Consider the following 16,375-nt stretch of genomic DNA (forward strand, 5'->3'; position numbering starts at 1 on the left):
TTGCCCTAATACCTTTATTTGTTTTTATTTTTCCGCTTGATAAATTCCTTATTTGCAATTGTACACGTTGATATGGTACATTTGAATCATTTTGATCAGCGCTTCGGGCTCAACAGTAACGATCGCCCGACTTGCCCGAAAAGCATCTTTGGGAAAGTAAATGTACGACACGGGAATTTTCACAGAAAAATTGTAATTTCACATTTATTACAAATATATATATATATTTAAACAAATTTATGATTGTGTCCGAGTCGGTAGTTTTCATAATTCACGGTCGCCATCGCGAGAAACAAAGAGATAACACCAACTTAACATACGAGTTTCTGATTCGCTGGAATTCGACTGAACAAGCCAATGAGCTACCTTCTTCTACGGCGTAATGGCCGCCTCGTGCTTTGGCTCAACAAGAGCTGAACATCGAATTACAATCAAGGAAAATCTGAGGTAAGAATGACCGACGTTTTTTTTTTTTTTTTTTTACACAAATGGTAAATGCTGTCTTCGATGACAATAATATTTTGACATGACATAATTAGTCATTAATATATATTGTGATTAAACGGCGACACACAAAAGGGGAAACCGGCCGACATCCGGTTGGATCTAGGCTGCATCCGGTCAGCGTTGTAAACAAATCCACTTGTTTGAAATTACACACTGATTGGAAATTCATAATTCCTATTGAGTTGTGGTGAGGATGATGACTTGCTAGATTTCCTGATCAATCAAAAATATTATTTAGTATTTTATTCACTTGTCATTTGCTGAAAGTCATTATTTGGTAATTTTATTTGATTGTCATTTGTTATTGTGCCAAGCTTTTGCCATATATATTTTTTAAAATTCACTAGTCATTTGTTAAAAGTCATTATTTAGTATTTAGGCATTTTATTTGTTAGTCATTAGTTATTGTACCAAACCTTTACCGTGTTTTTTTTAAATTTAGATTGACGTTTTTATTATTTTATTTATTTTTTTGTCACATGGATGCAATAAACGATGCAATAAATGATAACAAAACCTATAATATATTAGATATCATGTAGGGATTATCATTAGTTGCTTGTAATATTTGTTGAAAGCTATGGCAAGTGGGTTTTCGGATGGGGCAAGTGACATTTTGATTCACTTGCCCAATAAAGTTAACGTTGAGCCCTGTTAACCGTGCAATGTCGTTATAATGTCGCAATTATCATATTATCATGATTTTTAATTCATGAATCAAAATGGTCTAAATAGGGGGGAAAAAAAGGACACAAACACACATTGATTTCGACAGAGTCGCTCTTTTTGCAGTTTTGTTGTCAATGGCCGAAAAAGAAGAAAAGCAGAGTTGCGAGTGGACCCAGAAACGAGAGTTTGATGACGTGCCGCTGCCGGCGTCACGAGCTCAAATGCGATAGGAGCGATCCACGTTAGTGACGAACCACATCTCTGATGCAAACAAATGCCTTGGTATCAGTGCAGGGGTCGTCCTGCCAAAGACCATCTGGAAGAAAAAAAAAATGATATCCTGTTGAACAGCAACGTTATATTCTCAGCAAACGTGAAATCGAGAGTTTTCCTTACCGGTCGCATCAATTGCAACACAATTACCACTGCCGTCAGGCTCCGACAAATTTATATCATCAAAGTTTTTGAAATTCACCGTTGAGCCATCGGTCCAAACGAAGGTGCCCTCCTGGAAGACAGACTCATATTTCAGTGACGTACACGTTTTTCCTTTCAGCCGGTGACAATAGTGGACACGTTTGTGTGGCAAAATTTGCACACAAGTGAAAAGATTCAATCAGAAAATATTCTACCATGTCTTCATCAGTGAAGCCGATCCAGATCAAACCATCTCCGTTGCCCTCTTGAATAAGTTCAAGAACAAATGTATTTTCCAGCTGATTTTGGATGGAGACCAAATTCCCGGAGAGAGTTAGGCAGATGTTCTGACGGCAACAAAAAAAAAGTGAGTTGAAAAGTCAAATTTGCATCTTACTTCGATCACGATGATTGTCTTTCTCACCTCGGCATCTTCAAAGGTCCTCTCTTGATTTATGAACCTGTAACAATGAGAGTCCAGCTGAGCCCAGCCGACGGGGCAGTTATTGATTGCTACACAATTGTTGTAAGGTGTGTGTGTGTGGGGGGAGGGGGGGAGATGGGGGGTTGAAGGAGGACAAGAGAAGTGAATTCAATCCGGTCTTAATGTTGACAAAACCTGGAAATTGTTGATTTGAATAAAGTAGTGAGTCACAGCTACCAACTTTTCCAATCACCGAATGGGAAGGAAATCTGCAACGAATGAAAGCGCACAAGTATCAACGGGCTGCGGAGCACCGAGATGCGTTCATTCGAGTTAGCGCGTGAAACTTTGACTTACAACTCCAGTCAGCAGTCCGCTGATTCCGCAGAGGAGGACCAACGAGCGAAGCCCATCTGTGCAAGGATCGAAAAATACTTCATGTCGCTGACGTGACGTTGCCCGACATTTCCATCTCGCCGTGTGAAACAAATATTTAACACGTGTTTTCGCAAGTCATACGATGCTGAGTTTGAAAAGGAGGATGCCAAGTTCCGCGAAGTTACCTTCACTGTCGTGCTGCTTGATGTCGAGGGCGAGGACGGCGCCGTTTCTTTTTATACGTGGGGTTGGCGATCTTGGAATGTTGAATGTGCCAAAATGAGTCAAAGTCACATGACACGTTAGACCAGGATAACAAGGAACTAAGTTGAAGTTTGGTGGCATGTAACTGGAGCGCCCCCCCCCCCCACACACACACACACAAACACACACAAAATAAATAAACGAAACTTGGGGGACGAATGTAGGAGGTAATTTGTAATTTGATACGTACGAAATACCGACCTCGACCTATCAAGGCAATTCCAGGTCCCTCGGTCAGCTCCTGAAGACGTGCCAAAACCTGACCGCTCATCGCGGCAAAATTGTGGATGATCGCGAGAAATAGTTTGGGGGCAAGTTCCCATCAAGCTCTTCTGTAGCTGTGCGTCAATACGTTCAAATATTTTCACAAGACTGGCATTGGATGATTTAGAACAGACAGAAAGAGAGCTGGCACCGATTGTTCGACTGCTTTTGGGCGTCATTAATTACACGGCTGTCTGTTGTTGTGAATTATCTTCTTGGTATGATATAATCTGCCAGAACCTTAGGGGAGGAGTCACACACCAAGAACCATGACTCAACAATGAGGAACAAAGTATCAGCGAGTAAAGCACAACTAACACGTAAATCAAGTCCGTGGTTCAATCTGTATAAACTACCCCCCAAAAAATCCTTATCGAGAGCAAAAACTCCTTATAACAATTCAATGTCAAAATAACAGTTTTTCAATGATTTTTACCGTGGATCTTGTAGGGATTTGCGAGTTTGGACCCTACGCGTGTTCACGGGTCGAGGAAGATATGACCAGTGATTAGAAAAAGTTAACAGCAAATGGATTTATTTATTTAAGGAATGTGCAGTACAGATGTCCGGGTCTTATCTAGGTGTGTCTTCTGGCAGGATAGCCAAAGAAGAAGACAAAAGCTGCCCAGTAACACGAGGTTTTTATATGTATGGGTCCATGGTAGAAGGGGCTAGCGCTCGCGCTTGCGCTAGCGGTAAACTCGTTCTGTGTATTGTCTTTCTTTGTAAATATCTCGTGTTTCAATGTGGGCACTTGCCGCTTTTGCACGGGTGCGGCAAATAGTATTTCTTTTACAAATGTCATCGTTGACTTGTAACCAGGTGCGCTCCGCAGGCGCAGACAAACACAAAAGGGATCGTTCTGAATTTAGCGAGGGTGGCACTGAGCCAATCAAAATAAATCAAAATAAACCTGATGTGAACTCTGGCACACATTTAGGATGCGGGGGAATATTGCGATCAAAGAATCAGCTTTATTGGCCAAATGTGTAAAAAACAAAAAAACAACCAAGGAATTTTTCTCCGGCAGTCGGTGCTGCCCTGTTATATGATGAAACGAATTTTTAAAAAAATAAATAAAATTCCCATATCACTAAACAGCGATACATTTACATAGACCATTTTCCCTTTTTTTTTAAATTTTTTTTATTTTTAATTATGGATCTGAAGCAGAAAAACCTGTACAGCCACTTTCCTTCTTGGTCGTTATCCAACTCTAATAATGCCAAATACAGATGCAATAGAAAATGGAAGGTGAGCTAATAATAATAATAATAATAATATTAATTCACTCCGGTTTCCTCCCACATCCCAAAAACATGCAATCTGAATTCGACTCTAAATTGCGCCGTCGGTGTGATTGTGAGTGCGGCTGTTGTCTGTCTCCATGTGCCCTGTGATTGGCTGGCGGCCAGTTCAGGTTGTACCCCGCCTCCTGGCCAATGACAGCTGGAGTTCCATCAATCCATCCATCCATTTTCCTAACCGCTTATCCTCACATGCGTCACTGGAGCCTGTCCCAGCTGTCGACGGGCAGGAGGCCGGGTACACCCTGAACTGGTCGCCAGCCAATCGCAGGCCACATAGAGACAAACATTCGCACTCACAATCTCACACCTATGGGCAATTTAGAGTCTCCAATCAATGTTGCGTGTTTTTGGGATGTGGGAGGAAACCCACGCAGCCACAGGGAGAAAGAACATGCAAACTCCACACAGGCGGGATCGGGATTGAACCCGGGACCTCAGAACTGTGAGGCCGACGCTTTACCAGCTGGATTCCATCCATCCATCAATTTTCTTTGCCACTTATCCTCACAAGGGTCGCGGAGGGTGCTGGAGCCTGTCCCAGCCGTCAACGGGCAGGAGGCGGGGTTACACCCTGAACTCGTCGCCAGACAAACAGCCTCACTCACAATCACACCTACGGGCAATTTAGATGCATGTTTTTGGGATGTAGGAGGAAACCGGAGTGCCCACCCGGAGGAAACCCACGCAGGCACGGGACCGGGATCGAACCCGGAACCTCAGAACTGTGACGCCAATGCCGCCCAGCTGGGATTAATAATGATAGTCATAACATGAATGATATTTATGTAATGCTTTTCATGAAACCCAAAGGTTGGGAATCCCCTTTCGATCATTCGCTTTTGTTTTAAAGACACACTCACACGCGCCTACAAGTGGAGTGAAGGCGGGATCGTGTGACTCGTATCTGTGTGTGTGTGCGTAGGTGTTCATTGACCAGCGCACGCATTCGTCATAAAAGGCCGCCACGGGGGGAATGTTCTCGGGTGGGGGGGCCCAAACGTGACTTTGTGCTTCGGCGGATTTATCGAGTATGGATTTCAACAGCACGCTGACGGCTTATCAGGTAAAAACGTCTCGGCGACATTTTGTAGGGACGTGCAAACGAAGAGACCAGACATGGAAAAGCGTATGAAATGTCATTTTTTATTTTTGTGTGTGTGTGTTTTCTTTCCCAGATTGATATTCTCTCAAGCGTGTACTTGCTCTCATTAACTCCCAGGTAAATCATCATCTCTTTTGCATTCATACTTGTTTCATATGGAAATGATGACAGTTGCTTTGTAGTATAGAACAAATTGCTTCATAAACAAAACGTGGAAGTCAAATATGATGCCACCGACGAAGGCTATTTAGCGAGGACGGATCCGTTTATTGATCACCGTCCAACCGGGAACTGTATCGGCTGGATCTGCCTGCTCAGTGCAATCTTACAATATGAGCAATATGTATTAACACATTAATTACACTGGATCGGCACCGCCCGGATCACGTGGATACGAGGGATATGTGTCGTGGATATAAATGAATTGAATATATGGATAACTTTTCTTCATTTCAAATTAAATGCGTCAACGGGATTTCCCTACTAAAAAAAAAAAAAAAAATCTTCAAAATAATGGATCATTATTTCGGAATTAACCGCATACGGTGTTTGTTCGTTACGCAAAAAATGAACTAACAACAAAATATGATGAATGACTTGGGCGCTCCCGCTCTATAATTATGACCAATCAAAAATGTCAATCAAATCCCTCAGCTTTATTGACATGATGCAGAAACCGTAATATCAACCAAGCGCAACAAAGTCTTGTCCATAACAAAGATCCAATATGAAACGAAATAATAAATAACCGATGAGCAAGGTTTGTACCAGGAAAATTTATTATTTTGGTTTTATTCCACATACCATAATTTCCGGCCTATAAGCCGCAACTTTTTTCACATGCTTTCAAGCCTGCGGTTTATGCGGCGATGCGGCTAATTTGTGCATTTTTTTCTCAAGGGGCCACTCGAGCGGAAAAGGTAAGAGTGAGACCGGTGGAATGTATGTGCCGAGGAAGGGACTTTTACCGGTCCGCCCCTGTTAGCTAGCGTGCTACTGCCGTGTCTCAGTGATTTTTACCAGTATGTTTTTTTTTAAACCGGCCGTGTTAGCGCGGCGGCGTTAGCGCAGCGGCGCGAGCGTTAGCACGGCAGCGCTAGCATTAAACTCTCCGTGCACCGTCTTTCTTTGTAAATATCTCGTGTTTCAATGTCGGTTTCAGCGTGGGCACTTGCGGCTTTTACCCGCCTGCATGTACCAAATGGTATTTCCTTGACTGGGTGAGGCTTATAACCAGGTGCGCTCTGTAGGCCGGGAATTACGGTATTCTTTTTTTTCCTTGACTGCAACTGAAACCAGTGAAAAAGTGTATGGAAACGATATCTCCATTTTTTTTTTTCTTTTACGTCATCACTCTTGACTCATCTTTTTAACGAGGAGCAGATGCTAACATGCAAATTTCATCCACGCACACGGTTATGAAATTGTTGTCTCTCTCTCTGTCTTTTGTGGCCTGCAGCGTGATTGGCAGCTGTTCTGTGCTGGCGGTCTCCACGTTGAGATGGCGACACCTCAAAGAGCAGGTCCGGTTTTTCCGATGGCTAGCCAGGCGCTCGATTTGATGGCTGGATGGATAGCGAGCATGGATGGCGCTTGTGTGTGCAGGTGCAACTCCTGGTCCAGCTGTCCCTGGCGGACCTTGCGGCCGCCCTCGTCCTGATGTTCACCAGCGCGATTAACAAAGTCGCCGCCGACGACAACAACAACAACAAGGTGACAATCTGCCAGTACGGCCTGCCTCTGTCACTGGTGAGCAACGATCTCCTTTCACCTTTAGCTGTGAGTTGTTTTTTTATGACAACGAGGAAAGAAATTGGTTGAACGACGAAAACATTTTTTTGTCGTCAATGCTAATGTGATAAAAAGTCGAGACGAAATTCTTTGTGTGTTTTTACACACTTGGACATTTAGGATAATTGAGAAATATGTTAGAATAGTACAAGATATGTATGAGGGCAGTGGAACAGAAAAATTTAAGGTGGAGGTGGGACTGCATCAGGGATCCGCGCTGAGCCCCTCCCTGTTTGCGATAGTAATGGATAGGCTGACAGATGAGGTTAGACTGGAATCCCCTTGGACCATGATGTTCGCAGACGATATTGTGATCTGCAGGGAAAGCAGGGAGCAGGCAGAGGAACAATTGGAAAGATGGAGGCACGCACTGGAAAGGAGAGGAATGAAGATTAGCTGGAGTAAAACAGAATATATGTGCGTGAATGAGAGGGCCGGAAGAGGGGTGAAGCTTCAGGGAGAAGAGATAGCGAGGGTGGACGACTTCAAATACTTGGGGGTCAACAATCCAGAGCAATGGTGAGTGTGGTCAGGAAGTGAAGAAACGGGCCCAAGCGGGGTGGAATAGTTGGCGGAAGGTGTCTGGTGTTCTATGTGAAACAAGAGTCTCCACTAGGTTGGAGGGCAAAGTTTATAAAACAGCGGTGAGGACGGCCATGATGGACGGATTGCTGAAGAGACGACAGGAAGCAGAACTGGAGGTGGCAGAAATGAAGATGTTGAGGTTCACGCTCGGAGTGAACACGTTGGATAGGATTAACGGGACAAGCCGAAAGGAAAAGACGAGGAAGGCCATTTAAGCTGATTCCGATTCTGAATCGGATTCACTATGTGTTCATCGCAGTCCAGCCCCGATTTCAAAGTGTCAAACTTTCAAGCAGCGATTTAAATTGACGACATTTTGTCGTTCAGCGGAATGCGTGAGTCCACTCAGCCCAAATGGAAATATGCAAAATATTCAGACTATCAGATTGGATTATTTGGACAACGCAAAACGAACGCACGCACACACGCGGGCGGCGGAATCACGAGACAAACGATCAGGTGCTTTTGCTGCAAAAAGTGTTATTTGTGACATTTGTCCAGCTGCTATTTCAAGTCGTGAAAACATTGAGTTCTCTTTAAAGCAGAAGTGGGAAGAATTGCTTTCTTTTGCTCCCAGGTTTCCCCGACAGCTGCGAAATATCATATTGTGTCATACAGTAAACGATTTGCATGTTTAAAAACAAAACAAAACACCATATTAACTTTTCACGTTCCCACGTCCAAATACAAAATACATACTGTATCCTGATTTGTTCGGTGGAAGTTGCCACCATTGTCAACATTTCTGGCCTTTTTGCAACATCTGAATTCATTCGTGGATCTAAATTATGAATACAAAACGCTCTTTCATTTCTCACGTGCGCACGAAGTAGCGCTGAAATGTCATCGAGACGTAAAACACGTGTTGCAAATGTGAGGAATGCGAGTGCGCCAAAGGGACGCTTGTAAAAAATGAAACTGTCACGAGGAGTGTACTTGAATTTCATGTATTACATAATACTGTACAGTAGACAAAACAGTGAACAATCATTACCCAAAGAAGTACTTTCAGAATATGACGATGAAATAAAATTACATAAGCGTTTGGGCGGGCCACTTGCGGGAATGTCAAAACTGAGCGGCAGACGCGCTAACCACAATTCCACCTTGCTGCCGATTTGTCGTATTGATTACACAGTAATATCTAATACATGACCCTCACTGTGAAAAAATAATAAAGTAGAAGCTCAATTTAATGGATTAATATTGTGGGGGTGGTCATCTGTTATCGCCAATTGTCCTTTGTGTTGACACACATTTTGTTGCCATATGCACTCGTATTATTATATTGTAATTTTTTCATGGCTTGCCAAACCTACCATAGTGGTGTGCTTGATGGTGAGATTCCTGATGTACTGATAGGCGAGTCAAGGCAGAAGCCAGAAGGAATTAGTGTGCTTCCTACTTACAAATCCGTTGGGAAAGGCGAACAGCTTGACCCCAAAAAATTACTTTTTATTTAATTTTTTCATGGCTTGCCAAACCTACCATAGTGGTGTGCTTGATGATGAGATTCCTGATGTACTGATAGGCGAGTCAAGGCAGAAGCCAGAAGGAATTAGTGTGCTTCCTACTTACAAATCCGTTGGCAAAGGCGAACAGCTTGACCCCCAAAAATTACTTTTTATTTAATTTTTTCATGGCTTGCCAAACCTACCATAGTGGTGTGCTTGATGGTGAGATTCCTGATGTACTGATAGGCGAGTCAAGGCAGTAGTCAGAAGGAATTAGTGTGCTTCCTACTTACAAATCCGTTGGGAAAGGCGAACAGCTTGACCCCAAAAAATTACTTTTTATTTAATTTTTTCATGGCTTGCCAAACCTACCATAGTGGTGTGCTTGATGGTGAGATTCCTGATGTACTGATAGGCGAGTCAAGGCAGAAGCCAGAAGGAATTAGTGTGCTTCCTACTTACAAATCCGTTGGGAAAGGCGAACAGCTTGACCCCCAAAAAATTACTTTTTATTTAATTTTTTCATGGCTTGCCAAACCTACCATAGTGGTGTGCTTGATGGTGAGATTCCTGATGTACTGATAGGCGAGTCAAGGCAGTAGTCAGAAGGAATTAGTGTGCTTCCTACTTACAAATCCGTTGGGAAAGGCGAACAGTTTGACCCCAAAAATTACTTTTTATTTAATTTTTTCATGGCTTCCCAAACCTACCATAGTGGTGTGCTTGATGGTGAGATTCCTGATGTACTGATAGGCGAGTCAAGGCAGAAGCCAGAAGGAATTAGTGTGCTTCCTACTTACAAATCCGTTGGCAAAGGCGAACAGCTTGACCCCCAAAAATTACTTTTTATTTAATTTTTTCATGGCTTGCCAAACCTACCATAGTGGTGTGCTTGATGGTGAGATTCCTGATGTACTGATAGGCGAGTCAAGGCAGAAGCCAGAAGGAATTAGTGTGCTTCCTACTTACAAATCCGTTGGGAAAGGCGAACAGCTTGACCCCAAAAATTACTTTTTATTTAATTTTTTCATGGCTTGCCAAACCTACCATAGTGGTGTGCTTGATGGTATGATTCCTGATGTACTGATAGGCGAGTCAAGGCAGAAGCCAGAAGGAATTAGTGTGCTTCCTACTTACAAATCCGTTGGGAAAGGCGAACAGCTTGACCCCCAAAAATTACTTTTTATTTAATTTTTTCATGGCTTGCCAAACCTACCATAGTGGTGTGCTTGATGGTGAGATTCCTGATGTACTGATAGGCGAGTCAAGGCAGTAGTCAGAAGGAATTAGTGTGCTTCCTACTTACAAATCCGTTGGGAAAGGCGAACAGCTTGACCCCCAAAAATTACTTTTTATTTAATTTTTTCATGGCTTGCCAAACCTACCATAGTGGTGTGCTTGATGGTGAGATTCCTGATGTACTGATAGGCGAGTCAAGGCAGAAGTCAGAAAGAATTAGTGTGCTTCCTACTTACAAATCCATTGGCAAAGGCGAACAGCTTGACCCCCAAAAAAAAAAACAAAAACCTATACAAAAAAATCACACGGGGCAGCACGGTAAAGCATTGGCCTTACAGTTCTGAGGACCCAGGTTCAATCCCGAACCCGCCTGTGTTGAGTTTGCATGTTCTCCCCGCGGCTGCGTGGGTTTTCTCCGGGCACTCTGGTTTCCTCCCACATCCCAAAAACTAACCCTAAACCCGTAAATGATATAACTCGCGCGGCGGTTGGTTCGGTTTTCGAACAAATTGGTTTTCGAGCCGCCTTCCAGAACGGATCGTGGCCGAGGACCGAGGCTCTACTGAATGTATTTATTTTGCGATTGGAGATGAAGGTATTGTGGGCCAGACGTGAACTTTTTCGCTTTGTTTTGTGTTGGCGGTGTCTTTTTGGGCCGCAGACGTTTTATCTGATCTCATTCCTGCTGGTGGCCGTGTACGCATGGAAGTCCAAAAAAACCATCAAAGGATGGAGAGCGACGGCAGCTGAGGAGGAGGGAAGGCAGGTGAGACGTCAACACCTTCACTGCCGGCCACGTTTGTAATAATTGCATGAATAATGTACATTTGTCTGACAGAATCGCCGCAGAAGTCCGCTGTTATCTTTACCAGTCTACGTGTACGTGTGGTGAGTCTCTTTTTTTTTTTTTTTAATCCATCAGGACTCGAGCGTAAATGATGTGGCTAACGTGATTCATATCTTGATGAGGTTGATCCCGGCCGCCGTGTACTTAGCGTACGTGCTCACGCCTTTCATCAAAACCACCCCGCTGATTCCCGGCCCCCGAAGCGACACCGTCCAGGACCACGCTAAGTATTGCACCAGGTCAGCGCTTTCAATGTGAAAAATTTGACTTCTGTAGCCGTCCATGGCAGTGAATGTATTTTTTTTTTTTTTATCCTTAGTTGCATTTTGTTCTTACACATCTGGATGGATTCCTGCTCAGATGCGGTGAGTGTCGAAACTTCGTTTAGGATATTTGCTGTTTTTTTACTTGAACTGTCATTTTAATGACTGGCCACAAAACGCAAAACTTCACAAGGTCTGATCGAGGCTGGAAGTTCCGCTTGGCAACATGAAATTTGCTAGGCATAGACTCTATCATATCATCTGTCACAGTGGTGAGGCCGGCCATGATGTACAGATTCGAGACGATGCCACTGAAGAGAGGTTCCAGGGAGAAAAGATGGCGAGGGTGGACGACTTCAGATACTTGGGGTCAACAATACAGAGGAATGGAGAGCGTGGTAAGGAAGTGAAGAAACGGGTCCAGGTGGGGTGGACCAGTTGGCGGAAGGTGTCTGGTGATCTCTGTGACAGAAGAGTCTCTGCGAGGATGAAGGGAAAAGTTTATAAAACAGTGGTTAGGACGGCCATGATGTACGGATTAGAGACGGCGGCTCTGAAGAGACATCAGGAACCAGAACTGGAGGTGGCAGAAATGAAGATGTTGAGGTTCTGTCTCGGAGTGAGCAGGTTGGATAGGATTAGAAATGAGCTCCTTAGAGGGACAGCCAAAGTTGGATGTTTTGGGGGCAAGGTGAGAGAGAGCAGACTTGGGTGGTTTGGACATGTTCAGAGTCGAGAGAGGGAGTATATTGGAAGAAGGGTCATGAGGATGGAGCTGCGAGGGAAAAGAGCGAGAGGAAGACCAAAGAAAAGGTTGATGGGTGTTGTGAGGGAGGACATGAGGACTGTGGGTGTTAGAGACAGGACAAGCTAAAAGGAAAAGAAGAACAAGCCTCTATAATAAGTAGAAACCTAAAAAAAAGTCTCAGAAACCAAGGCCAGAAACGCACGTAGAAGTCTGACAATTTTGGGGAGACCCGACAGAGGAACTTGTCCTGGAGATTTGGTCTGATTGCCAGCAAATTTTGCACCGTGCCTTACTAGACACCCAGGTGATCCTAGACTGTGGGCCGTTTGCGGCCCCTGAGTCGCTAATTTGTGGCCCCCACGTTACTGTGAAGGTTAAACGATAGTGCGGCCGGCAAGTCCTGAAGTCGCCGCCATTTTCTACAGACAAGCTAGGCGTTGCAGACGGCATCACCATGGCAACGTCCACACAACCATGTGTAAGCGGCGAGCGGCGGATGTTTTCTGCCTACTTTAATTCACTCTGTAGGGATTTGCGAATTTGGACCCAAAGCGTTTTGACGGATTGAGGAAGAGATGATCATTGATTAGACAAAGTTAACAGCAAATGGATTTATTACAAAGGAATGTGCAATACAGAGTCCTCTTCCGGGTCTGGGTCTTATCTAGGTATCTGCCGCACACGAAACGTGTGTCTTCTGGCAGGATAGGCCAAAGAAGAAGACAAACATTGCCTGGTAACACGAGTTTTTTATATGTATGGGTCCATGGTAGAAGTGGCTGCCCCCCCACCAACCCCGCAGCCTGGTCCTGGGCCGGGATGGTAACTTTCCACTCCTTATCTGGTGTCGTTCGTCTCCACGGCAACACCTGGGAGAGGAAGATGGCGCCAGCCGGTTTTCAGCGGACGAAGATCAAGGACAACCACCGGCTCCACAACACATCTTTGTCTGATTAGCAAATGGGCAACACCGTTGATTATATGTATAAGGTCATATTTAAGCAAAAAATGAAAGCGCAATAAAAGTAAGATAGTCTTCAACTCGATGATGTCCCCAAAGCTAGATATGTACAAAAGATCAAACTCCGTGAAGATATCGATCCGTATACTCTCCACAACGACGTACTTTCAAAGGATCTGAAAGACTTCCCTGAAGTAGAATATCCGGACACTAGAAATACACATGCTAACCGCTCACAAAATGATCAGAACCATTTGCCCCGTGTACTCGATCTCCGTTCAGATCTGCACGTCGTATATTTACGAGCCGCTTTTGTTGCCGTTTTTTTTTTTCCGATAACTCCGTTGTATCGTCTCCTTCATGCAATCTAATATTTGGAACACGGAAAAATCGCTTCCCAGTGTCTCCGTTTCCGCGATTTCCACATCCGTAGACGCGAGAAAAACCTGCCACGATGACGATGGACAGCTGACTGCTCGTCCGCAACAATGGCGGTCAAGTACCGGGATGCACGCGACCATACGAACGACACTTTTCCAGCGTTGTGTGCGGAGCTGACAAACCTTCCAACCACGGTGGGGGTTGTGGCTCTCGGGGGGCGTGACGTCGACCGGGCTTGATGCAAGCAGAGAAACATTTTTCATTGAGTAAAAGTTACCTTGATGTTTCCATGGAGAGTTTTATTAGTAGTTTTTCACACAACTCGTTTACACCAGCGTCCTTGCTTATCATATTTTGTGTTACGTTATACAAAAGAGGTCTCGGCCAGAAAGTGCCCCGAGGTGAATTGAGTTTGAGACCGCTCCTGTAAAGGATTTCAGTTTTTGTTGTCGCGTGTGGGTCAAACACTGCAATTTGATGTCTGAAAATAAGACTATCAATACATAGCCGCCTGGATGTCTTGAGAATTCGTCGCGCGAAGCCGTTTGCACCTGGGAACACGGATTTTGGTCGACATGTCTACGTCTTACTGAAAAGTTGAAAAAAAGAAGCTATGTCTGCAAAAAAAATGAAGAAAGTCTTTCATTTTGGGAATAAGCGGGTATTTTTAGTCATTTTGGGTGTTTCCTATCATCCTCCAAAATAAATCAGTCCTAGAGATGTAGACTCGTCTCTGTGACCTCAGTGAATTTGAACTACGTATTTACACAGACGGAAAAGTTACCCGAAAGCCAGAAGCATCCATGTATGAACTCCATTGCTGACATTGCAGTTGTTTCATCATGACACTTTCATATCAGCAACTTCGTTGTTTTGTTTTTCTTCCCAGGAGATCATCCACGACACCTTTATGCGAGTCTTTCTGTTCCTGGTGGTGATTCCCGTGACGTTGTCTTGCGCCGTAAGCCGCCGCCGGGCGTCGGAGGGTCCGGTCTTTTTTTGAGGCTGTAGAAGTGTCAACGTTGTTTCTGTTTTTCCCCGTCCAAAAGGTCATTTACCATAAGGTGGGCAGATGGTACGAAGAGCACCGGCAGGAAGCGCTTTTCCCAGTGGAAGGAGACGGGCGCTCCGGCAGGAGATTGAAAAGCGTCTTCTCCACGTCCAGAAACATGCTCGTGGTCATTTTGTTCTGTTGGACACCAGGTATACACACAAAACACGATTAGACCACATTCCAAGTAGTACAAGGCGAAGGGTCTGATTTACAGCGAGGACCACATCAGATTCTCTAAGGACCTAAAACAAATGTTGTGCAAATGTTTCCAGCCCTGCTGGTGATTTTGCTCTCAACCTTGATGGCGTGGCCTGCCGTTGAGCAACGCAGCCTGTTCGCCGCCTACATTATACAGGTCAGTTTCATACTTGTGTGACACAGAACGCCATTGAGGAGACGAGTTCGTTCGAGGCGTTCTTGGGTTCATTTCAGGCCGCCGGCGTGTCCTTGCAAGGCTTCCTCAACAGTTTGGCGTACGCGTGGGGCCGACCCAACTTTACGCGGGCCGTGCTGGGGGAGAGCACGCCCCTGCTGGCGTACAGACACACGGCTTTCTTTGACGAGTCGCTAAAGAGCGACGTCGGGCGTGAGAGCAAGACGTTTTTCCAATGAGGCGGATCTGAGGCTGGAAAGCAAGTAAAGACCAGACGGAGGATGTGCAAAGACCGCTGCAGTGTTGGCTCGCTGAAACCGACGAGGTGCAGTTCAGTGAGATGAAACATCGTACAGTGACGCCTCGGTTCTCGACCAGAATCCGTTCCAGAAAACGGTTGGAGGAGTGATTTGTTCGAAAACCGAATCGATATTTCCCATTACAATGAATGGAAAAAAAAAACAACAACGTTCCGAGCCTAAAAAATGAGGCTTTTTAAAGCATTTTTCTTTAGCTTTTCCTGATAATTGACTGCATAGTAGAAATACATGTACAGTTTAAATACTTTATATGATAAAATAATTTAAGAAATCTATTTATTTTTTGCTTAAAATGTATGCTTTAGTGGTAGAGTACACTAGGGTGGGAGTGGCATTGCCGTTTCTGTAGCGACTCGGCCCCCGGCTTTGTAAATTAAATTTTTTTTTTTTCATAACAAAAGTGCAGAATAACTTTAAACGAGCAACTTGCCTTCTTTGGAGCCACGATTGGGCGTTGATACGGTCGTCATCGATAAGAAGAAAAACAACAGTCACGACCGGGACACGTCTGTGTACAGAGGCTGCGTTGTACACAATAACAACATTTCCGTTTTTCGTTTTTTTTCAGGGGTGTTCGAATTGACTGTAACAAAAGGCGTCGTGGGTGGGTCAGCTGGTCTGGCCGCGTGTGATTTGTTATTTCCGGGTTTTGTCAGGGGCGTTCGAATATCGATTTTCGTTGGAAAACAGAAGCAAAAAAGTCTTGAAATTTTCGTCCGAAAACCGATTTGTTCGAAACTGGGAACGTTCAAGAACCGAGGCTTTACTGTATTTTAAGGCAGCGGCGTATTGGGCTACTGACACTTGAACATGAAGGCAGACATGTTCTAGTGTTGCAGTTCTAGTGGGTTGACTTACTTTGTATTAAAAGTCCATGGATAAAGACCTTTGCTGGGCCATCTCGTAGCGACCTCTCCTGTTGGAGGCCCCGCGTACATACAAGTCGTAGCCGGCGCCGACCCGCTCCTCTCGCTCGTCGTCCTGGTCTTCGGCCACTCGGTGGCGTCGATCAGCCGCGCTGTAC

General features: G+C 44.6%; 2 protein-coding genes across 2 annotated transcripts; one reads left to right on the plus strand and one right to left on the minus strand.

The window, feature by feature from the left end:
* The first annotated feature begins 377 nt into the window (after window positions 1-377).
* On the plus strand, window positions 378-16,205 carry si:dkey-30c15.2 (uncharacterized protein LOC558938 homolog). The gene is made up of 13 exons (XM_061823583.1): window positions 378-447; window positions 5,156-5,296; window positions 5,409-5,452; window positions 6,795-6,858; window positions 6,941-7,084; window positions 11,066-11,170; window positions 11,243-11,292; window positions 11,374-11,490; window positions 11,571-11,616; window positions 14,494-14,565; window positions 14,654-14,807; window positions 14,931-15,013; window positions 15,091-16,205. The coding sequence occupies exons 2-13, from the start codon at window positions 5,264-5,266 to the stop codon at window positions 15,268-15,270; spliced, it is 1,092 nt and encodes a 363-aa protein (XP_061679567.1). The 5' UTR covers window positions 378-447; window positions 5,156-5,263; the 3' UTR covers window positions 15,271-16,205.
* Window positions 1,293-2,930, minus strand: LOC133501958 (snaclec CHH-B subunit beta-like). The gene is made up of 7 exons (XM_061822183.1): window positions 2,861-2,930; window positions 2,375-2,430; window positions 2,259-2,286; window positions 2,018-2,106; window positions 1,809-1,940; window positions 1,573-1,684; window positions 1,293-1,492 (listed from the first exon to the last, which is right to left on the minus strand). Exons 1-7 carry the CDS (start codon window positions 2,928-2,930, stop codon window positions 1,419-1,421), a joined length of 561 nt encoding a protein of 186 aa, XP_061678167.1. The 3' UTR covers window positions 1,293-1,418.
* Window positions 16,206-16,375: the final 170 nt, after the last annotated feature.

This window comes from Syngnathoides biaculeatus, chromosome 6 (genome assembly GCF_019802595.1).
Source record: "Syngnathoides biaculeatus isolate LvHL_M chromosome 6, ASM1980259v1, whole genome shotgun sequence".
In the NCBI taxonomy this organism is placed as follows: domain Eukaryota; kingdom Metazoa; phylum Chordata; class Actinopteri; order Syngnathiformes; family Syngnathidae; genus Syngnathoides; species Syngnathoides biaculeatus.